This window comes from Carassius auratus, chromosome 31 (assembly GCF_003368295.1).
Source record: "Carassius auratus strain Wakin chromosome 31, ASM336829v1, whole genome shotgun sequence".
Taxonomy (NCBI): Eukaryota; Metazoa; Chordata; class Actinopteri; order Cypriniformes; family Cyprinidae; genus Carassius; species Carassius auratus.
The window spans coordinates 23,469,896-23,493,665 of NC_039273.1; the positions used below are offsets into that span (position 1 = coordinate 23,469,896).

The following is a 23,770-nucleotide window of genomic DNA, read 5'->3' on the forward strand; positions in this document are numbered from 1 at the left end:
CATTTTTTGGGCAAATCATCCCTCCTTCACACCGATCATACAGAATGAACAGAGAAACTGTCAGGCCTCTCATAGACTCAACCGTGTAACCCAATGTTTCGAGACATAATTTAGAAACAATTTCAATGCTTGTTGTCTGTATCTATTGCGATATAGCAGGATGCTAGTCACAGAACTCACATATTGTTGCTTTTTTGTCTGCTGAATAAATAAGTGTAAACTTGTACGTCCAAAACAAAGAATCTTTGAAGTGTTTGAAAAAGGGTATTTAATAAAACAGTATTTTACACATTACATAAACTATCAAAAAATATGAGGCAATCATTTTAAAGTGCAACATCCCTTGGCTGTTCCTTAGTATTAGGTGTTCTTGTACCTTTATATTTCATAGAAAGTACCTTTAACACTGTTAACATCAAACAGTTTTTGCACGGCTGTCCCTGAATAATCACTAAGCCTGAGCTACAACAGATACTGGCTATTACAGTTATAAGGTATATTAGCTTCTGGATGTTTTGGTATTGCTCTGCTGCATTTTATTATATCTCATCTGAATCATCCCAGTCGCTGACGCTCACTAAACTGCTCTTGAGAGTGCTGCCGGTTCCTGCGTCTGTGAGGCCTGAAAAACACAAAGAGAGAGATCCGAATCACAGAAATCAACAGGTGTTCAGCTAAAGACCTGCTGCTCAGAAGTGAAGGGGTCACACAACTATCTCAAATGTTTGTTTTTAGAAAAAGTAATAGTAATGTATTACATAAATTATTTAAACTAAACTATGACAATGGTTTGGCCAATATGTACTTTTTAGATTTAATGAAAAAGCAATCTGAGTTTCAAAAATGTCAATCATTTATGGTCCTGATTTCTCATTAGCAAAATATTTGTATTTAACTGTATGACTTCTCTGGACCTGGCTTCTGTCCTTTGCCCGTGGACGAGCCCCACACACTCGTGCTGGTGTCCAGGCTCTTGTCCAAGCTCTTCTTGACAGGTGCAGGACATTGGCTGGGTTTGGTTACAGCGGGAACATCCTCCAGAGAGGAGATATCCCAGTCATCATCCTCATCATCTTCATCTGTGTACTGAAAGCAACAGGGCAGAACAACAACCCATTACAAATCTACTATAGAAATAAAACTAATGATTTCAGAAGATATGCAAAAATAAGAATCTTTATGGAATTATAGTCTGCTCATCCAATCTGTATGTTTTTATGGAAAGGATCATGTACTAGGAATTAGATGACTCATTAACAGCTAGTTCCTGCTCTACAATCTGATCTACATGTAAAGCTACAAACGAACAGGCACACCTGAGATCACAAACCAGTTAACCTCAAGACTATATTCAACCATTCACAGGTCTGGGGTCAGTACATGATTTTAAATAGGACTAATGTGCTCACCAAGGCTGATTTTTTATTATTATTAAAATGCAACAAAAACAGGATTATTGTGAAATATTATTGCAATTAAAAAAAAAATCTATTTTAACATATTTTAAAATATAATTTGTCCCTGTGATGGAAAAGCTTAATTTTCAGTAACCATTACTGAAATGGTAATGATTTATAACAGTGTAATTCTAGTAACATTGAGATCCTATTATAGTGTTTATCAGTGTTAGTGAATAAAGATAATGAATTCGTTTTTATTTTTTAATTTTCTGTTTTCAATGTAGATTACATTTTTTCTTTTTTTTTGTCAAAATTTTTTTTTCTGTCTACAGTTTTTATTTTATTTTATTTCAGCTTTAGTTCTTAAGCACATCAAGTTAAACTAAACAGAAATGAACGAAAACTGAAATATTTAAGTTTTTATATTTTATTTTGTTTCAGTTAACATTTATTTTACTTAAAGTAAAAAAATGTTTTTATTTTTTATTTTATTTTATGTTTTTTAGTTTTAAAATAACTACATAATAACCCCGCATTACTCCAGTCTTCAGTGTCATATGATCCTTCACAAATCTTCCTAGTATACCTGCTGCTCAAGAAACATTTCTTATTATTAAATGTGAAAACTTTAGATTTTTCTGTAAGAAAATCATTTATAATATTACTGTTACTTATGATCAATTTAATGCGACCTTGCTGAATAAAAATGTCTTAACATTTTTTTACAAACCCGAAACTTTTGAGCAGTAGTGTATATCTCCAATATTTATTACAGTTATGCTGATGAGCTACATTACCTTAGTGAATAAGTGTTTATGGTATTTTTTATTTATAATAAATGTTATTATTTATCTAGCACTCCTTAACATGCAGCTTCTCAATAAGATTTTAATTAAATGTACTTCAAAATAAATGTTGACATTTTCCACTCGTTCTCTGTTGTGGTAGATTAAAAGTCACATTTATTTACCTTTGTATACTGTTTATCTGTTTAAAGGAGCAGGTCTCACCTTTAGCTCTTTCTTTACATCTTGCTTTATATTTTTGACAGCTGTTGGCTTTTGAAGCAATGTATTAACGCCCCCTGCTGGTTTCTTTGGGCCTCGTGCTTCCAGCTGTTTTTCGAGGCTTTTGCCAAGAGCTTTGACTTTACCTACAGAAACACACACACACAAACAAAAATGTGTAAAATTTGAATTTCCAAATGCAATACAACTGCTCCACACCCTGACATTAGAAGCGAGTCTTACTGTGAGTAATCTTCGCCACGTTTCCATTCTGGTCAGTGTGTTTGTGGAGCTGTGAGAGGTTGAGCTCCTCCATCTCGCTGCCCTCGGTCCACTCGCTGTCGCTCTCGCTCAGAGCCGTCACGTCTGTGCTGATCACGGGAGCAGTGGAGCGCACAGCAGGAGCAGGAGCAGGAGCGAGAGAGGTCGAGCGCTGCTGGGTTCTAGCAGTCTGGGCTTTGACTGTGCTGCTCTCGACCTGGGCAGATTTCTTCTGTGTTTGAGGGGTTTCTTCTTCAGACGATTCCTCTTCCTCAGACGATTCTTCATCAGAGCTAAAAGGAGGAGTTCTGCAGGTGAGATGCAATATGCACATGTTCATAAAACCCAGAAAAAGGCACTGCAGCAAATAACAAAAACTGATTAAGTGATAACATGCTAAAATCAGTTATCATTTAAAGGGTTAGTTCACCCAATAATAAAAATTATTTAATTAATGACTCACCCTCATGTCGTTCCAAACCCGTAAGACCTCCGTTCATCTTGGGAACACAGTTTAAGATATTTTAGATTTAGTCCGAGAGCTTTCTGTCCCTCCATTGAAGCTGTGTGTACGGTATACTGTCCATGTCCAGAAAGGTAAGAAAAACATCATCAAAGTAGTCCCATGTGACATCAGAGGGTCAGTTCGAATTTGTTGAAGCATCGAAAATAAATTTTGGTCCAAAAATAGCAAAAACTACGACTTTATTCAGCATTGTCTTCTCTTCCGGGTCTGTTGTGAGATTTCAAAACACAGCAGTGTAGTGATATCCCGTTCCCGAATTAATCACTCGATGTAACCGGATCTTCTTGAACTAGTTCACCAAATCGAACTGAATCGTTTTAAACCATTCGTGTCTCCAATAAGCATTAATCCACAAATGACTTAAGCTGTTCACTTTTTTAATGTGGCTGACACTCCCTCTGAGTTCAAACAAACCAATATCCCGGAGTAATTCATTTACTCAAACAGTACACTGACTGAACTGATGTGAAGAGAAAACTGAAGATGAAAACCGAACAGAGCCAGATAATGACCCGTTTACGAGTCAAGAACACCAGTAGTTCTATCGGACAGTTCGATTCAATAAACCGGTTGAAGAAAACGGTTCACTGGTTCTTTTGCGTTTAACGTAATGATTCAAGCCTTCGGTTTACCCGCGCTCATAACATTAGCACAGAATCCGTTCAGAATCAATCACCAAAAGAATCAGTTCGGTTCAGATGCTCTGTGTGTCGGTCTGCTTCACGCTGGATTAATGCTTATTGGAGACGCGAACCGTTTAAAACGATTCAGTTCGATTTGGTGAAATGGTTCAAAAAGATCCGGTTACATAGAGTGATTCGTTCGCAAACCGGATATCACTACACTGCAGTGAACTCGCTCACAACATACACGGAAGAGAAGACAATGCTGAATAAAGTCGTCGTTTTTGTTATTTTTGGACCAAAATGTATTTTCGATGCTTCAACAAATTCTAACGGACCCTCTGATGTCACATGGACTACTTTGATGATGTTTTTCTTCCCTTTCTGGACATGGACAGTATACCGTACACACAGTTTCAATGGAGGGACTAAATCTAAAATATCTTAAACTGTGTTCTGAAGATGAACGAAGGTCTCACGGGTTTGGAACGACATGAGGGTGAGTTATTAATGACATAATTTTGATTATTGGGTGAACTAACCCCTTAAGGCAAAGTGATAAACAACATACAAAATAAAGTTAACTGGAAACTGCATTTGCGTAGCACACTTCTGTAATGCGACGTGTTTCTGTTTAAAACCTGACTGTCAATGTTTTCAAATTAAAATTTAAATTAAAAATAAGGATTTTATGTTGCTTAAAATAAAATAAACATTTACAAAAATAAAAAATAATAATTTCCATGTTTCATTTCAAAGTTTCTAACATTAAGCATCATTTTCATTTAGTTTAAATTGAGGAACTTAAATTATTAAATATAAGAACAAAAACTTATCTTAACTCTTAAACTTTAACTTCTCTTACAAATAAAAAATAAAAAACAATTGCTAAAATTGTAACTAAATCAAAATTAAAACACAAAATCTAAAGATAAATCAAATTTAAAATATTATAAATAGTATAAAAGTATATTAATGAAACTAAAATAGTACTGTTGATTGGACATGATTGGATTAATAATATATATATATATATTAGGGGTGTAACGGTTCACAAAATTCACGGTTCGGTTCGGTTCAATACACTGATGTCACGGTTCGGTTCGGTACGGTTCGGTACGTTTTAGATACAGCAAAAAGAAAAAATTGGCAGATAAATTTCCTTGATTTTTTTAAAAATGTTTTATTTATTAAAACTAACAAAGTATGTGTTTTTTTTACATTGAACAATGATGGAGCTATTCTTTACCCATCTTCTATGGTGTTTTCTTAGCAGCATACTGTATAAAACAAAAATAGCTCCTTATAAAAAATTTTTTTAAAAATTAAATGTAATATTGTTGTAGTGGCTATGAACAAATACAAAGATGTAACTCTTTTTATATGGAACTCTATAACTCTTTATATTTAGTGTGTTTTTACTCAATTGGTTCTCTATTTGGGCTTATGTTTTTTGGAACAAAGCAGGAATTACGGTCTGTCTGAAATGGGCTCGTGAAGGAATATTGTAATGGGGCTCAATTACATTAAGCATGTTCTTAAAACCTGCGTTTTCCACTACAGAGTAAGGTCTCATATCCGCGGCTATAACGTAAATGCACCATTCGCTGCGGTGATGTCCGTATACGGAGCCCGGGACGTCACCTGTAGGAGAAAAAAAATCAATCCGTGGCGACGGTTTTGCAATCCGTCCCCTCAGTTTATAAACCGTACTCACGAATTCATAAACTGTTCACTCGATTTAACAAATCGTGCCCACGGATTAACAAACCGTGCCCACGAATTTCCAATCCGTGCACTTAGATTTTGTAAACCGTACCCTCGGTTTTTGAATCCGTACCCACGAATTCATAATCCGTGCGCACGCTTTCGCAATCCGTTCCCTCGGATTTGTAAACCGTACTCACGGATTCATGCAGCAAACTCCTACGTGTTAACATACAGTTTTATTGAATATTATTATGTGGAATAGGTTTACAGCAAAGTGTCTTAAGTGATTCTCTATCAAGTGTAGTACGAGGTGGAATACAAAGATTTAATAAGAAAGATGCGCATTAAAATCTTGTTCAATTGCTGATAATCTATAATAGCACTTGATTATTATTGTGCAATAAACCTGGCATTGTGACTGACTCTGGAGTAATTTTTTCCTCTTTTGTAAGTTATTTTGGATAAAAGATTCTTATGCATAACCTGTTTAATAATATATAATAATGATACAAATAAAAATAAAGTTATTTTTTATAATTTTAATTTGTAGGCTAAATAAATGAGTACAAGACAGTAAAAATATTTGTCATAAAATAATTTGTGAATTGCTTTATTTTTAAATAACCTTTGGACAGTTTTGGAAATGCTTGTGTACAATTCTTTCTTAACATGAAGACTTATTTTTGTGATTTTATTATACTAAGCTCCACCCACCTCACCCCACCTGCTGGAGTTAGATGCATGTTTCACTGTTAAGTGTAAAATGCGTGTCAGTTTTCAAATCCGAGGGAACGGATTGCGAAAGCGTGCGCACGGATTATGAATTCGTGGGTACGGATTCAAAAACCGAGGGTACGGTTTACACAATCTAAACGCACGGACTGGGAATTCGTGGGCACGGTTTGTTAATCCTGGGTACGATTTGTTAAACCGAGTGAACAGTTTATTAATTCATGAGCACGGTTTATAAACTGAGGGGACGGATTGCAAAACCGTCGCCACGGATTGATGTTTTTTCTCTCCTACAGGTGACGTGCGGGGCTCCGTACCGAGCCTTCAGCGCGTACTGAGTGAGCGAGCGCCTGACTGAGTAGCCTAACATAAACATATAAGTTGGTGTTTTTTTTTCTTCGGGGGTGTCAGGGGCATTGCCTGTTACGTCGTTTGGGTTATTGGGCTACCTTGTTGAACGCATAACATGATATTTCACACACCTTTTTTATTTTCCAAATTTAATTAATTAGTCCAACGAACCGTTCGGTACATAATGCGTACCGCGTACCGAACCGAAAGCCTCGTACCGAACGGTTCAATACGAATACGCGTATCGTTACACCCCTAATATATATATATATATATATATATATATATATATATATATATATATATATATATATATATATGCAGGTCCTATACAGGGTATCTGCACATTTTTGATCAACAAATTTAATGACTTTTAAGACCTTTTTAAGACCTTCAAGAATTAAAATTAAGACCATTACCACGGTAAAAATATATATATAAAAGGACACTCGACAAAGCTGTTCAGGTTAACAAAGCACATTTGTATTTGAGCAACAGTGCAAATAATCAGTGCATATTTGTCCTTGCCACAACTAAATGTTTTTGCACATTCCGAGTCAGGGAACATTGCTGAAGACGGTGCTCACATCTTCATTGGACATATAGGAGTGATGTCGGCTAATCGTGTGCAAAACCCACAGCATTTCGGCCTTCAGTGTAGTGGTTGGGGAGAATGTACCGAAGGCATTACTTGTACCGGGACCCAAAGACACCAACGCGGGTGTAACGTTAGCCTTTGAAGTAGATACCGATGCTGCAAACAACTGAATGGGGACAGTTGTTGCCTGACTGTCGGCATAGCGCTTGTGCTTCTCCCCTTTCATATGTGCATCAAGGGCTCTGCAGCCCATTGTTCCCAATTGTATCGTCTTTTTGCAAAGTCTGCACCACACTTCGTATTCCGACATTTTTTGTAACCAGCCGCGATATTTCTCATCATCGAGCCAGTTATCATTAAACCTACACTTCCCCATCTTGGCTTGCGTCTGTCACGCTCAAAGCTGAAACACTTCTTCGTCTGTTTCTATGACAGGCCTACGGGGAAAACACTGCCCCCTAAATTAAGTATGATGCCTGTGCTATAGGCACACGCTACTTACTTTTTGCTGTCTTTAGACAGGGACGTGCGCTGGTGAAATTACGTTAGCATGGAAAATAGTTTTTTCCGATATCTTTCTTTCATTCTGCCCAGATGAAATTTAATGCCGCCCAGATGAAATTTAATGCCACTTTTCGAAAATTTGCGAAATTTAATACATTTTAAGACCTTAAAAAACGTATATTTTATTTAAGACGTTTTGATACTTTTTAAGTATCCGCGGAGACCCTGCTATACCAGCCTTGGTTATGTCAGCAAAAAACAATTAAAAGATAATAAAAATATATGTTTTAAATAATGTATTATACGAATATAAAAGTGTCTATTTAAATATAATTATTTTGTAATTTTGTTTAAATTTGTTAGTAATGTATCTGAAGATTTCCTAAAGGCCACAGTAAATGTTGCTGTACCTGTGATGCTGTAGTGGTGTGGAGGTCTTGGGCAGGGGGCTGGTTCTGCTGCGTGGAGCTGCTTGTGGGGTGTGCAGCTGTTTCGGAGCAGGGCCCGACACCACTCGAGTTACTGTAGATGGAAAACTGCTGGATCTGGGTCTGGACTGAATTACTGCAATAAGACAAAAATGAGCTCTACTGTCTACATGAGCCTCCTAAGGCAGCAAATGATACTCATTCATAATTCAGAAACAAAAACAAAAAGCACTTACAAAAAAGTGGGTGAAACATTGCATTTTTAAAATAATAAACGCAAGATATTTGCTTTAAACAGTATGCCACATTCCATTGGGAATATGTGTTTTATTTTGGTATACTTTATATATTATTATAGATTTTATTCATATTTTAAATTAGTTTTTACTTATATATTTTCATTTTAATATGAAAGTTTTGTCATTTTGTTGTGCCATTTTTATATATTTTTTTGTATGTCTACATAGCTTTCATACATTTTTATTTCAGTTAAAATTCAGTTACAATTCTCAGAGAATATTTAGTTTATTCAATAATTGTTTAAGTAACAAATATATTTAAAGTCTCGCTCTCACTCTTGAAACGCTGAAGTCAAATCCTGACCTTGTTCATGTTTGGGTTTGTCTGGCTGCTCCGTGTTCCTCTCCTTTACTCTCTGCTCCAGTTTATGGTTGATCTCTTTCAGAATCCTCCGATACACTGGATCCTCTTCCTGTCTCTTCTGACGGTCAGTGATAACCTGGGACATAGTGCTCTTATATACTCCTTTAGAGAGACCACTGACTCCCTGAACAACATGACAGTCAATGAGGTTATACAGTGCCATGCCTTCTTAACTGCAGTCCAACAGCAGAATATATATGCTACTATAACTATATATATATATATATATATATATATATATATATATAATAATAATATCTCTCTCTCTCTCTCTCTCTATATATATATATATATATATATATATACAGTACAGACCAAAAGTTTGGACACACCTTCTCATTCAAAGAGTTTTCTTTATTTTCATGACTATGAAAATTGTAGAGTCACACTGAAGGCATCGAGGGCTATTTGGAGAGTGATGGGGTGCTGCGCCAGATGACCTGGACTCCACAGTCACCAGACCTGAACCCAATCGAGATGGTTTAGGGGTGAACTGGACCGCAGACAGAAGGTAAAAGGGCCAACAAGTGCTAAGCATCTCTCGGGGAACTCCTTCAAGACTGTTGGAAGACCATTTCAGGTGACTACCTCTTGAAGCTCATCAAGAGAATGCCAAGAGTGTGCAAAGCAGTAATCAAAGCAAAAGGTGGCTACTTTGAAGAACCTACAATATGACATATTTTCAGTTGTTTCACACTTTTTTGCTATGTATATAATTCCACATGTGTTAATTCATAGCTTTATGATGCCTTCAGTGTGACGCCTTAATTTTCATAGTCATGAAAATAAAGAAAACTCTTTGAATAAGAAGGTGTGTCCAAACTTTTGGTCTGTACTGTGTGTGTGTGTGTGTGTGTGTGTGTGTGTGTGTGTATGTATATATGCACATTACCTTGATGCCTAGGATCTGTAGCCTATCTTCAAGGTTCTGCTGAGCTGCAAGACGCATGTCTCGCCTCAAACCTGGGTTCTTCAAAAGCTCTTGCACTTCCTGCTGCCACGACCGGCTCTCTGTGTGACTTTCAGAGATGCTAGAGGAATCTGAAAATATCCGAAAAATGACTACGGTAACTCCCAATTGCCAAGCAAGGTGACATGCTCTGAAATTTTTTTCTGTCATTCAGATACTGCCACTGATTTAAAAACAAACAAACAAAAACAAACCTTTTTAACTTGAAATAGCATAAACAATCATAGAGGAATGTTTATATTAGGGGTGTGATGAGACACTCATCCCACAAGAAGAGACGAGATGAGATTTTTATACTTTTTTTTTTTTAGAAATCCTCAATGATTAAATAAATAGGGAAGAATAGTATTTTATTTTCAACTGAAAAACATAAAATGCAAAGAAGTAGTTGCATTTTTAAATATACTTGTACTTCATGAAGTCAAACATGCAATTTTTTTCTTTAATTTTTCAGATTCATCAGATCTCGTGAGATCTTGTCACATCCCCTAATATATCATGGGCATAATATATCATACCATGTTTTTCTACGGTTTTAACAGACCCCTGTAAAGCGTGCGATGAGTTTGTTGGTGGGTAATTGAGAATGAATGGGGGAAAATCACGTGAGAGAAGACAGGTGGAGACTGGTAAGTTTAGGTATATGTCAGGTGGGAGGAGTTGGATCTGCATCCAGCCACGCCCCCTGGACTTGTGTTCTGAACACTAATTTAAGAAAGTAAGTAAACAACTCACACATTTAAATATAATCACTTTGTTATGTCAAAATAAGACAATTATTTTTTAATGAGTAATCAGATTGGTAAAATGTAAAGTAAATCTCTGTCTGTGACCGATAATCACTGAACATAAATTCACAAATAAAATATATTGTTTAATTGTTATTGCCTTCACTTATTATTTTGCAATAAATGTAAACCTGATGAGATTCATACTTGGTTTAAATAAAGACATACTGATTGCATTGTTAATGTTAAAATATAAAATAGAATTTTTCTTTTTTCTGATAGTGTAAGTTTTTATTGTAATTTTAAACCAAGAAAATGGGACTGGGACATGAATTTACATAAAAAAAAAACAAACAAAAAAAACCTTTGAGGACTTTGCCTGCTCATTTCAGAATATCACCGCACACCATTCTAAAATGCTCATTTGGTGCTCAAGAAACATTTCTGATGTTAATGTTAAAAACACTGCTTAATATGTTTGTGGGAACTGTAATACATAGGATTCTTTGTTGAACAAAAATGTCAAAAGAAACGCATATATTAGAAGTCTTTATAAATGTCTTTACTTTCACTATTGATAAATTTAATGTGACCTTGCTGAATAATTACTATTAACTAGGGATGCACCAATACTGAGCTCCTGTACTCGTACTCGTTAAAAACCCCCAATACCAAACGCCGATAACGCACAGTGTTAAGTGCCTTATTCAGTTAAAGAAACACAGACAACAGAACAAAAGACAGCAGAATGGAGTTATTAGAGATTAAGGTTGTCTGTAGGATATCTTTGCAATGAATATAATGTTAAACATTCAGTATTAACACATTTATAGCTGACGTTTGCGAGCTGATAAAGCACGCTGAGTGGATTGACCGCACATGTTTGACTGTATCTACTTTATAAATGAAGTTAACCAACTAACATATTCTTTTTTTATTTCTCTACCCAATATTTTAAAAAACGTACAAATGCAATAAAAATATCGGTATCGGCAAGTACCAAAAATAAAAGTATCGATATTGGGTGAGAACTGAAAAAAGTGGTATCGTTGCATCCCTACAACTAACCCGTTCTAACCCCAAACATTTATATGGCGCTGTATATAAATGTATAATTAAATTATTTAAATAATAAACAATTGTCACTTGACCACTTCAGATTTTAATATCAGGTGTAAACAAGGCTTGAAAGTTTTTATTTTTTATATATAACTATAATTAAAAATATATATCTTAAAAAAATGGTTTAGTTTGACCTTGCAAAAATGGCAAATAATATAAAATATAAATATGATGAACAACATTAAAGTATATAAAAATAACTTTTTTAAAGTGACTTTTATATTTTTTAAAACCCATAAACAGAGAATGCCAAACACTTAAAATATATGCTTGTTTACTGTATCTTTACAATCAAATTCCCTTTCTCTTGCTCTGAGCTGTCCAATAATTACATGCATGCTGTAACATCTGTGTTTACTGAGGAGACAGATCTTCCAGCTCATGACTATAGCCCATAGCGCTCAGCACTTCACTTTAGCACATGCGCAGACCTGAGCCACAGATCCATGCAGACGGGATGCAAGCATGCCACAGACGACTACACTCAATCACTCTACTGCTTTACCTTTCTCCTCCTCAGACAGCTCCACTATAGGATCCAGTCTGTGGACTGAGCTGGACTGCTCTAATAGAACAGTGCAAAGAGGTCAGAGAAGAGGGCAGGGGTTATGGATGGACATATTCAAATCTAACCCTTAGCCTAAACCTCTCAATTTGCACTGATATTACTCATATGCTTAAAGACCCCAAAACAATTATGTTAGTGCATGCACGTTTAAAGCCATCATTATGCTAATGTTCAACAAAAATACACAGTTAACCTTAACATTCTATTCATCAAAGAATCCTGAAAAGTATAATGGTTTCCACAAGAAGAAGCACAACTGTTTTCAACATTGATAATAATAAGAAATGATTATTGAACACCAAATTATTATATAAGAATGATTTCTGTAGTAATGATGCTGGAAAGTCAGCTTTATATCACAGGAATAAATTACGTTTAAAAATATACTAAAACAAAACAGTTTGTATAACAGTTTTTACTGTATTCAAAAAAAAAAGGGGGGAAGAAAGCCTAGGTGAGGAGACTTCTGTCATAGACTACACATTAAAAACTTCGCCCACCTCAAACTTTTGACTGGTAGTTTAGCATCAGGTCTGACACCGTGTTCTAACTAGTTGTTACACATTAAGTTCAAGTAATATTTCTGTCCTTATTGACAGTGAATTGCTGAACAAAGCAATAAAATCACAGCAAATCAGAATATATTTAATGTTTTAAATACAGCATAATTTTGGACTAATGTCACTTCACAAAAAAAAAAAAAAAAAAAAAAAAACACAATTTGCCCATTTTGGCATTGTTCTGATCTTGCTTTTTGGTTATAAAGCAACATGCAGATCCTCTGCTCCATAAGCCTGACATTACAACATGCAAAACCTTGGATCGTTGCAGCTGGTTATGAATCTTTCAATTATTTACGAAAATGATTTATTTCTTGACGATTTATAGCATCATGCCTAATAAGGTAATAATGACTGTGAGGGATTAATATTATTTGGACATTATCTAAAAGTGTTAAATCATCATATCATGCAGAGACTTACCACTGAGCACCACTTTAGCTTTGGTCTCTGGAGCCGGGGCAGCAACCACTGAAACCAAAATATAAAACAAAAATTGATTAGGATTCTAAAGACAATATCTCTCATATATTAAAAAGCTGGTATTATTTGCTTTGGTACTATATTCACAAGTAAAGTGTATATTTTCTAAACTTTTAGTACAAAAATCCAAACTGATCGCTAGTCATTCTTCTAAAAACTGATTTCATGCTATCATTACGATTATACATATTTTCATCCATGCAATCACTGTTTCAAAACAACAAGTTTAAAAAAACAAGTTTAATGTGATATACTGTATACTGAGAACATTTGATTTAACCACCGAAACACAACAGTATGAGCTTCTTTCAATTTAGTACTTTTAATAATCAGTTCATTAAAGAGCAAACAATGCAAGACATCCATAAAATCCATGTCTGTAACAGTCTTTATCCAGTGTGTAATCAAGAGATGTGATGACGGTATGATGTGGCCATAAGGTTTTGTGTTTACTGTCAGTGCAGTAAATGTCCTCCCTCTGCCATATGACTGAATCTATACTATATCTGAACTCTTCAGAAGAAGGGTGAGTTACAGTAATGTGCAGTCTTTACTATCTCATGGCATAACGTCATGTAACATGCTGTATTTGATGCCATCAGTCTCCCTTATTCTGACAGATCTCTGATCAATCTCTAAAAGTACCTCTCATTTGTCTCTTGCTGTGTTCACAAATGACAAAACACACAGTTTTACAAATGAGGACATCGTCAAAAGAGGTTTTGGGTGATTTTGTCAGGTTTTGCACAGTTATGGGTACCAATTTGTCTCCAAAATATGGCTAAGTAGGTAAACTCACACACACACACACACAGGTATTACTATAATTATAGGTGACATTCCATAGGCATATTGGTTTTTATATTGTACAAACTGTATATTCTCTCCCCCTAGACTGTAAACCTACTCCTAAACCTTCCCTTACGATAATTATTTTCATTTACCCCATAGGGCCCAAAAACAAGTTCTTTAGAAACTATAGCTATGGATATCTAAAGATGCACCAAATGATTCACTGATTAACCTTTAAGAGGAGTTAGATTAAATAACAGACTAATGTATTAAACTGAATGAGAAGACAAATCAAATGAAAAGCCTGGACAAATGAAAATATGCGAAAATGTTTGAAAAAAGTGCAATTTTGATGAGTTTTCAAAATGTAACAGTTGCTTGTGAGAATAGTACCAAAGCGAATTAAAACGTTTTTGTCTACATACCTTCATGCTGTACTGTTATTGCTGGTGGCTTTGATGAGATCTGTTTCATCTGTCATTTAAACAAAACTGCATGTTATTTCTTAGAACAATAAAACTCAGTCAGTAACACTATTTCTGAGCCGTCATTTCAAATGTAAATGTTTTACTGAAAGGACGACTTGCATAATGAGGAGCTGACAACATATAATCAGTGTGATGATAATGACACAAGCGTCCGGATATGTTCCCACCACTCCTTCAGTCCAAACCTAAAGATCATGCTGTAGGCCGCTGCACTAATACAGGAAATCCTGAACAATCGAGCCTCTTCCTGTGCTGGGGTACAGTACTGACCTGCTTGTTTTGAGAGGCAATAATCTGCTGCTGCTCCTGCAGCCTGTGGCTCAGCTCCTGCACCTGTCGTCGTGATTCCTCCCGTCCTTCTGACACGGCCGAGCGCAGTTTGAACAGCTCCTCCTGAAGCTGACGGACCAGATAAAACCAGTATGTGGATCTATGAGCCATTCCTGTATTCAAACAGCTACATGATGCCTGTGACACCTACCAGACTTTTTTCACCGTCATGTTCCTCCTTCATTTTTTGCATTTTCCCTGCCCACTTCACTTCCTAAGTAAAGAAAAACATCAGCTTTAAGTTCCATTCTAAGGTGTGGTAAACTGGACTGTCCCACATCGAGTGAATGTTGAATGAATCTCTTACTTGTTTGTGGAGTTTTTGTTGAAGTTTAACAACTTCCTGCCAGTGTTCATTGCTGGCTGATGTACTGGGCTGTGTCTGGACCGGCTGCATATTTTCCTGCTGTAATTTTAGCAGCTCCTAGAGGGAGAGAATTACCATTTTAATGCAATTTCAGTATGTTCACATCACATAATATCAATACTTCATAATATAAATGTTTGCCTTTTTCATCAGTGCATTTTATCCTTAAATTAAAATGTTAATTTATGGTTTTCTGGTTCTATTTTCGCAAGCAACTGGTACATTTTCAAAACTATCAGATAGTCAAAACTGTACTTTTTCAAACATTTTGGCAGATTTTCAGCTGTCTTAGTACAATACACACAATCACAAAGCGTCTTGTTTACTGCACAAAATAAGTTTTTCATCTAATGTTTCATTGACAGTAATTTAATATATTAGTCTGTTATTTAATCTAATTCATCTGAAAGGTTAATCAGTGAATCATTTGGTGCATCTATAGATTTCTATAGATTCAATAGATGTAGTTTCTAAAGAACTTGTTTGCAGTTTAGGGATAAGCAAATGTAATGAATTATTTTTACACTAAAATGGATTCATCTTAGATGATAACCAATGTTTTGTAAGTTTGTAAATGGGGACAAAATGTTTATTCAAGTTTTATGTGAGCAAGTTAGTGTGTGTATTTTCTAATGTGACAAGTATTGCCTCTATTACTGTAATTATCTCAGCATCATAGCTGATTTGAAACATGCATCTAGCATTGTTTGCTCTTGAACGAAAGAAGATCACTATGTTGTGTTTTGGTGATTAAATCAAATGTTCTCTAAATATTACTATAATCTTATGTTTTTAAACAATGATTATGTTGACTGAAAACATGTATACTTGTAATGAAAGCATGAGATCAATTTTGTGATGTGAGCAGTTTGAAAATATACTGTACACCTTAATTGTGAAAATAGTACCAAAAGTAAAAGAAACAAAAAAAAAAACATCTGTAAATCCAGCAAAGTTTGGCAATCCAGCATATTACATAATATTATAGTATATAATAGCATAAATGTTATTATTTTAATACAATTATTTGATTTTTATTTATTATTAATTTAAATGATGACCAACATGCTTTGTCTGAAATAAAAACCTACATTTTCTAGGTTTCTGTTCTTTTGATGCATTGAATCCATGTCCCGCAGACAGGCTTGCTTGACTTCATCTATTTTGCTGTTCATTCGCATTTTCTCTTCTTCTTTCCATATTTCCAGTTGTCTCTTAAACTCTTCCTGCCTTTCAATGAGCTCTTTCTCCTGGAGAAAAATAAATATGAAATAGCTGTTTCAAATAACAAATCATTTGATTAAAAACACGGTGTATCTTTTGTCTCCTGTAACCTGTTTAGCAGAGTAGTCTTTCTGCTGTGTCTCCATTTGGGACGTGACCATGGTCAGCTGCTCCTGTAGTTTGCTGATCTCCTCTTGTAACTTCATGGTCTGGATTTTTTTCTGATTATCTGTCATCAGTCCTGAAAAAATGAGATGCTTGAATCATCCTTGTGAAGAAGTGTGCCTAATTGTTTTGAATGAGTATACATACATATATATATATATATATATATATACACACATGCAGATTATATAATCCTTATCAAATAAAATGCTTGTTAAACGTACTTAGAGTACAATTTCAAGACTATGTTTCTTTTTTAAGAAGTGCACTCTGTAACGATGGAATGTTGTAATGTTTGATCATGCTTTATAGAAATACACTTATTTTGATGTGTGGACTAACATACTAAAGCACAATAAAAAAAACTGTAGTGTTATATAATTGAAGTTAAAGTTGATGTATTTTTATATTATACTAAATAACTTTGTCATTAAAAGCTTGTAATTATAAATATATTTAAATATAACAAGTTGCAGTAAAAATTACAATAAAGTATATTTTAGTTTACCATAAATACTATATTTAGCTATACAATTTAACCACATTTCAAAGAGGTAGAAATAATTATAAAATTACAGATAAAGATGTACTTATATATATATATATATAGTAGTTAACTTCTATAGTATATATAGTAGGTCAAAAACACTCTAAAGTCCAGCTTATTGCTTTTAATATAAACTTATTTATTATAAATGATAACGATAAATGATAAAACAATGCAATTTCATTTAACTTATTAATTATACATTTCAATACATTTGTGTATTATAAAAAATGAATACATTTTCATTTAATTACAATTAACATTCAGTTAAGAGTCTGGAAACATTCCATTAAGTTTGCATTCTTTTAGAGCATGTTTTTTCCATAATTTCATGTTAAAAGTATGCCTGAGTGTACTTCTCCACAAGGGCAAGCAGAACAGACAGACACACATCGTGAACTGATTCTACAGTTTGAACTCACTGATGTCAAACTCCGCTGGATGTCTGCGCTGCACGTGACTTTGCAGGAAAGAGGCATTCATGAAGGCTTTCTCACAGTGTTGGCACTGGAAAGCAAACAAAATCAAGAGCTTTATTAATATCCGTGACAAATCAAATCTGTGAAGATAAATACTCTTAGGTGCCTTGCTTCTTTTCTATTATTCCACTGAAATAAGAAAGTCATTATATGATGGTAAGTACATGATGAAAGATTTTTTATTTTTTTGGGGTGGGGGTGGGCAGGGGTGAACTATTTTCTTTAATGGTAATGAAACCAAATGGGTTGAAAAAACGAATGTGCCCGGGAGAATGGTTGCTGAAGGTCAGAGTGAACACGAGCCCTGCTCAGGTGACAGCTCCACACATCTGTCACTCACACCCCACTCACCCATAATACCAAGAGACAGTGTGGGCACGTTGCCATGGAAACACCGGCTGGTGCAGGGCTGATGTTACATCTTTTCCCCGCTCTACCTCTCGCTCCAGTTTACTGATATGCAGAAAATCCACAGCGCTGCACATCATACACCGCATTTAGCAGCCAAAACACCCGTCTGGTACTCTCATGCAAATTTAACCACACTGCCAGTGATACCCATCACAAACACACGCTCTGCATTTGTCTTTTTATCTGCAACAAGACAGGGAAGACTGTTTCTGTAAGATACCCTCTGTGTGACATAACCGCATTGCTGCATTAACATAACTTCCCAAATCAACTGTGAAATCTAATTATGTGTTTAGGATCCACTGATGTCAATCTGCAGCCTCAGCAGGTGTTGAACAAAGACCAAGAGAATGTAATACAGAACCGGAGCAGACTCTAGAAAACTGAAAAAAAAAAAAATTATATATATATATATGGGTCCAATTTCACATTGTGAAGTATTTGTTGTACTGCCTTTATTTATGCACATTTAAAGAAAAAATATATATCAGTAAACAAGAAATGTCACTTTAACACCATAATGCAAAACAATCTGACTGGTACTTAAATTAGACTTCATTGTCTCTATGCAAAATGCAACATTTTTTTTGATTTTAGGGGAAACTTTGGCAGATCCAGCTACACTTAGGTAACCACTTCACTGCTCAGAGTTAAAAACGCTCGATCCTGAATTAAACCGTAAACCATGAGCAGCACTTTCATTTCGATTCTGCTGTCAGGCGCCTGTGCTTTTCCTAGCAACCACATGAAACACCAGGCGCTGCCTTGGCGACAATAAATAGCCTTGCCTTGAGCGACAGTTCCATGATTGCAAATGAGCAAACAGCTGATATAGCCTTGGTACAAAGACCGAAATGTTTCTAAAAGCAATGCAGCATGCTGTTTAATTTCATTGAGGAGATGAGAAGGGAGGGGATGATGGGGGGGGGGTGTGCTTCGATTTCTTTCTTTTATAAGTGTAGTACAAGTCATCGTCACCAGCTGACACCATCTGCTCCGTTCACCAAATCCTGAATGCCGTGTCCAAAAAACACAGCATCTGGTGATTAGCTAATCCTGTCCCGGCCTGCAGGCCTGATTATAGACTTAAAAGTGTTGACATCACTTCATTTAGAACGAATACTAAATCACATACATTGGCAAGATAGGAAAAGCACATCCTTCACTAGTGATGGTAATGCACGCACACACACACACACATATTTTTGTTTTGTTTTGTTTTTTACAGATTACACATTAAAACATTTTTTCTTATTTTAGTATTATTTACATATTAGTATTATATTTACTTATATTTTGAATGAGATATTTTTAGATTTTAAATTTGCCACCTGGTCCACATCCACGGCACTTATCTGATGCCAGTATACATATATATATATATATTTTTTTTTTTTTTTTTTTTTTTTTTTTTACAGATTACACATTAAAAAAAAATTCTTATTTTAGTATTATTTACATATTAGTATTATATTTACTTATATTTTGAATTAGATATTTTTAGATTTTAGATTTTTATTCGAATTTTAGTTTTAGCAATTTTGTTATGGGCTTTTATAGTTTTTAATCATTTTTTTTTTTTATTTTTAGATTTAATCGTTTTTTTTGTAATTTCAGTACTTAAAATGACTTAACTTAAAATAATTTTATGCCAGGGCATTTCAAATTTCCATCTAATATTAATGTTTTCTTTCAGCTTCATCTCAATTAACGAAAAATTTATGTTTTCTTTCAGCTTCATCTAAATGAACGAAAATTATTTTCAATAAATAATGATTTTAACAATAACTAAACACTGATCGGAAGATAGTACGCAAATTGGGATTCAGCATTAATGTTGCACCTTCACACCATCAAATGTGAGAAAACCACACATTATATACACATTGAAGTGTGAGACTGGAGAGGAATAGAGTCTAGCCTTGAGGGGGAGGTGACAGCGACAATGAAAATGCTAATACACACATTCACACTCCAGCACGGGGCTGTACAGACCTTGTGGTAATTGGCACCGATCCCCGTGCTGAACATGGCTTGCTGAGAGGCTATGATCTTCTTCCTCTGCTTCAGCTCCTCCTTTAATGTCTTGGCATCGTGGGTTTTTTTCTGCAGCTGGACGCAGAGCTGCTCCTTCTCTTGCGCCTGCGTCTGAAGCCTCTCCTCGGCCGCCTGCAGGCTGATGCTGAGGCAGTCCTGGGAGTGCAGCAGGTACTCCACGGTCAGCTGGGCCAGCCGGAAGAGCTTAATCAGGGCCGAGTCCACGGGACTCTGACAGCGTTGACAGCGCTCGCCCTCCACGCTGCAGAACGTCACCTCTGTGATGTGCTCCTGTAGGGTGTGGAAGTCCAATTCGGAAGCCACGCGGTCCACATCCACGGCACTGATCCGACGCCAGTCCACATTCTCACGCCGGGCTCTGAACCTGAAGGGCGGAGGGATGCCGGTGGCTCCGGAGGACGTAAGCGGTCCGGACATGGAGGATGCGGCTGGTCTGCTCAGGCTGCCGGATGAGGGCTGACTCTGTGGAGAGCTCAACAGAGACGGGATTCCCGCTGAGGAATGGGTTCCCCGGGGATCTGGCGGGTATGGATAGTAAACGTTGTCATAAAATGGCTGTAGGGGGAAACAAAGAGCTAGGTGAATTCTTCAAAAAAGAGACGTGTATTCCAGCAACGTGACATTTAATTAATAAAGGCCACACATAAAAACATTCCTGATTGATTCCACCGCTGCAAGCTAATCGTTAACGTACCAGCTAACAGCAACAACACGGGTCCACATGAATATGAGCGTTCATTAAACAGCTTACATGCGAGAATAAAACGAATTTAGCGTCGATGTATGATAAGTTCCACCTTATTCTGCTGAATCCTGCTGTCGCTTGTCTCCTTACCATCTTGCGGTGTTTGTGAAGTCTTGATGAATGATCGGAGCGCTCGCAGTGTCAGGGCGTCCTGTGCGTTTCTATGGAAACAAGAGCGCGCGTCCCAGTTTACACAGCACACTGCACGAGAACAGAAAGGAAGAGCACGTGCACGTTAAAGGTATTTGACCTGTTATATGTCACTCAAGAAAACAGATCATGTTTATAAGGTGTTATTTCATAAAATTGACTTGTCTTTATTTGATCTTGAACAATGTCCTTCTTCTAAAAGATATAACCATCAGAACACAGTTTCTTTTAAAAATTAATTATCCCAAAATATCCACTTCTCTTCACATACAAGGTGCATATTTCTTATTCATGACTACGTTTGAAAACTATTTAAAACGACTGGAACGCGAATATATGTTTGCTTTAATTAATCATTTTTATTCAGCAATATAAATACTTAAAAAGGGAACGTAGTTTTGCACTGTTAACTAATTTCATGACCATTTTTAATTTATATAAATTAACTTTTATAATTTGTAATTTTAAAATTTTAAGGTGATTAAAATTTGGTATGTTTAATTTTGCAGGCCACAACAATTTTTTAAAATATATTTTAGGTAAATATTTATATATTAATGATATTCAATGTTTCATTGCCTTCATGGAAAATATAAAAGGTAAGGTTATTTACTTTTCCTTTTCAGTGAAATGTGATCTGAAAGGTTTATTTTCATGAGATTTGACCATGTTCTTTAACACAGACTGAACTTGAACGTCTCGAGCATTTCAAACAGTCTTCTTCTCAGATTACTGGCCCTTCAAAACATCTCAAGTTGGGACAAGCTCAGTTCCCGAACAAAAGGGGGACTCGTGCATGAGAACGGGACAGAAAGATTGGTTAAACCAGAAGGAAAAGTCTCAATATCAATTAAATAAAACGGAGAGAGTGATAAATATAGCATGAAGGTCGTTTTCAGCCATTTTCACAGCAAACCAAAAAGTTTTCGCGACTCACCCATCGAGCGCGGAGTAACGGGGAATACAGATGCAATGGCTCTTACCTCTCGGTTAAGAAGTTTTTGCAAACAATCCACGCAGAAGAACGTCAAACCCGGCCATCCGAGAATCCGCTTTACCCCTGCTCTGCGAATCAAACTGACGATACACGGTTGCGGTTATCTTTAACACAGGCAGACTCGAGCCCAACAAAATGATTCCCCCAAATGTGTGAGATCCAGAGCGCCGTGACGTCACAGCGCATTCCTGGCGCGAGCCTCATCTCATCTCTGGGGCCCGGGGAGGGGGAAGGGCGCGCGTCCCACAGGAACATCCACAGGCCCCACGATAAACCTGCGGCGGCCCTAAATCATGACATTTACTGACTACCAGATAATTAAAAATATTCTCGTGCAATTAAACTTTATTCAAACCTGATTATTTCCAAAATAATAAGACAACTAAAACGATGCCTAAAAGGAACTAAATATGATTCCAAACCGGACAGAAATAATAAAACTCATGTCCTTTCAAAAGCACTTGAAACGTTGATAATATTATACAGATATTTTATCATACAGAACGGAATGTTTAAAGTGAGAAAAAGCAACAACATCAAATCGCAGAATAAAAAATGTCACCAATGTCATCATCATCCATTATATTTAGACAATTTATTATTATTATTAATATACATAAGATTATAAATTTTATGTGTGTGTGTACATCTGAAAATACAAAGCATATATATATATATATATATATATATATATATATATATATATATATATATATATATATATATATATATATATATATATACACACACACACATACATACACACACACACACACACACACACACACATATATATATATATATATATATATATATATATATATATATATATATATATATATATATATATATATATATATAAATTAAAATTAAAATTAAATATTTTAATATATATATATTATAATGTATGATAATGTATACCTGCTCAGAACAGTTTAACACTAAATCTATACTCACAATGAAAGGAGACCATACTTAAACGTTACCAAATCAAACATCTCCTCCGTTATGAGTTGAGCGTTTCTTAGTGAATGACGCCATCCAGTGGTATTTATTAGTTAGTGCTTTTCGCGCATGTTTGAAGAACATTTCCAAGTGCTCAAATCACCTCAGTTGTGTTATTTATCATTTGATTGAGCTTCCGTCGACGTTCCTGTACAATCTGGCTAATAAAAGTGGAATGCAGAAATATTAAAATTTACACCAGGGTGCAAATATAACACTGAACATGCTGCTATCTGTAATATTTTAGGTAATTCTTTCTTACATATTATAAAGGCACACGCCACAGTTGTATATTTGCAGAGGTAGGGTGATGTAAAATAATTTTAATTAAATTATGAAGAAGTAGAAGCAAGGTCTTATTCCCCTACATTAACATTTTCAGTATAGTTCCATAAGATTTTAGTCTTAATAGACCTGAATCATAATGAGACTTTTTTCTTCATATTGTGCATGGAAGTAAATGCATTTTCAAATAGGTTTCTTTTAGATAGCATTTGGTAATTATGTTTTATAGCATCTCTCTCTCTCTCTCTCTCTCTCTCTCTCTGCATGCACACATACATGCACACACACTCCTGAGGTTGCTCACTGTAGCTAATATCAACCAATGATTGCCTCATTTTTGGTTACTAGATAATAATAGTAAATGCAAATGTAAATAATAATATATATATAGCCTCAAAGGACAATATTTTTGTAATGTGCAAAATATTTATTTATTCAATTCACATGATTCCTATTTCACAAGATTGCTATCTTCCACAAATGCATTATTTGA

General features: G+C 35.5%; 1 protein-coding gene across 8 annotated transcripts; it reads right to left on the reverse strand.

Moving 5' to 3' along the window:
* Positions 1–250: 250 nt before the first annotated feature.
* On the reverse strand, positions 251–22,173 carry LOC113050919 (zinc finger protein Dzip1-like). 8 transcript variants are annotated; one of them, XM_026214378.1, is made up of 19 exons: positions 21,928–22,173; positions 20,893–21,041; positions 20,033–20,650; positions 17,570–17,654; positions 16,546–16,676; positions 16,303–16,461; positions 15,152–15,268; positions 14,996–15,058; positions 14,785–14,913; positions 14,452–14,500; positions 13,175–13,222; positions 12,129–12,188; positions 9,696–9,844; positions 8,744–8,927; positions 8,123–8,276; positions 2,651–2,961; positions 2,411–2,553; positions 897–1,086; positions 251–622 (listed from the first exon to the last, which is right to left on the reverse strand). In XM_026214378.1, the coding sequence occupies exons 1-19, from the start codon at positions 21,929–21,931 to the stop codon at positions 540–542; spliced, it is 2,826 nt and encodes a 941-aa protein (XP_026070163.1). In that variant the 5' UTR covers positions 21,932–22,173; the 3' UTR covers positions 251–539. The 8 variants fall into 8 exon arrangements, with proteins under 8 accessions (XP_026070163.1, XP_026070162.1, XP_026070169.1 ...); XM_026214377.1 differs by having other exon boundaries at positions 2,651–2,976; positions 21,928–22,172; XM_026214384.1 differs by having other exon boundaries at positions 2,651–2,976; positions 20,931–21,001; positions 21,974–22,170.
* Between the last annotated feature and the right edge of the window lie 1,597 nt (positions 22,174–23,770).

Bases quoted from the DNA above. Each gene is read 5' to 3' on its own strand.
- LOC113050919 (XM_026214377.1), bottom strand. The intron at 14,914-14,995 runs GTAGGTGTCACA...CTGGTCCGTCAG, and splicing joins ATGACGGTGAAAAAAGTCTG to CTTCAGGAGGAGCTGTTCAA. The intron at 1,087-2,410 runs GTGAGACCTGCT...TGTTGCTTTCAG, and splicing joins ATGTAAAGAAAGAGCTAAAG to TACACAGATGAAGATGATGA.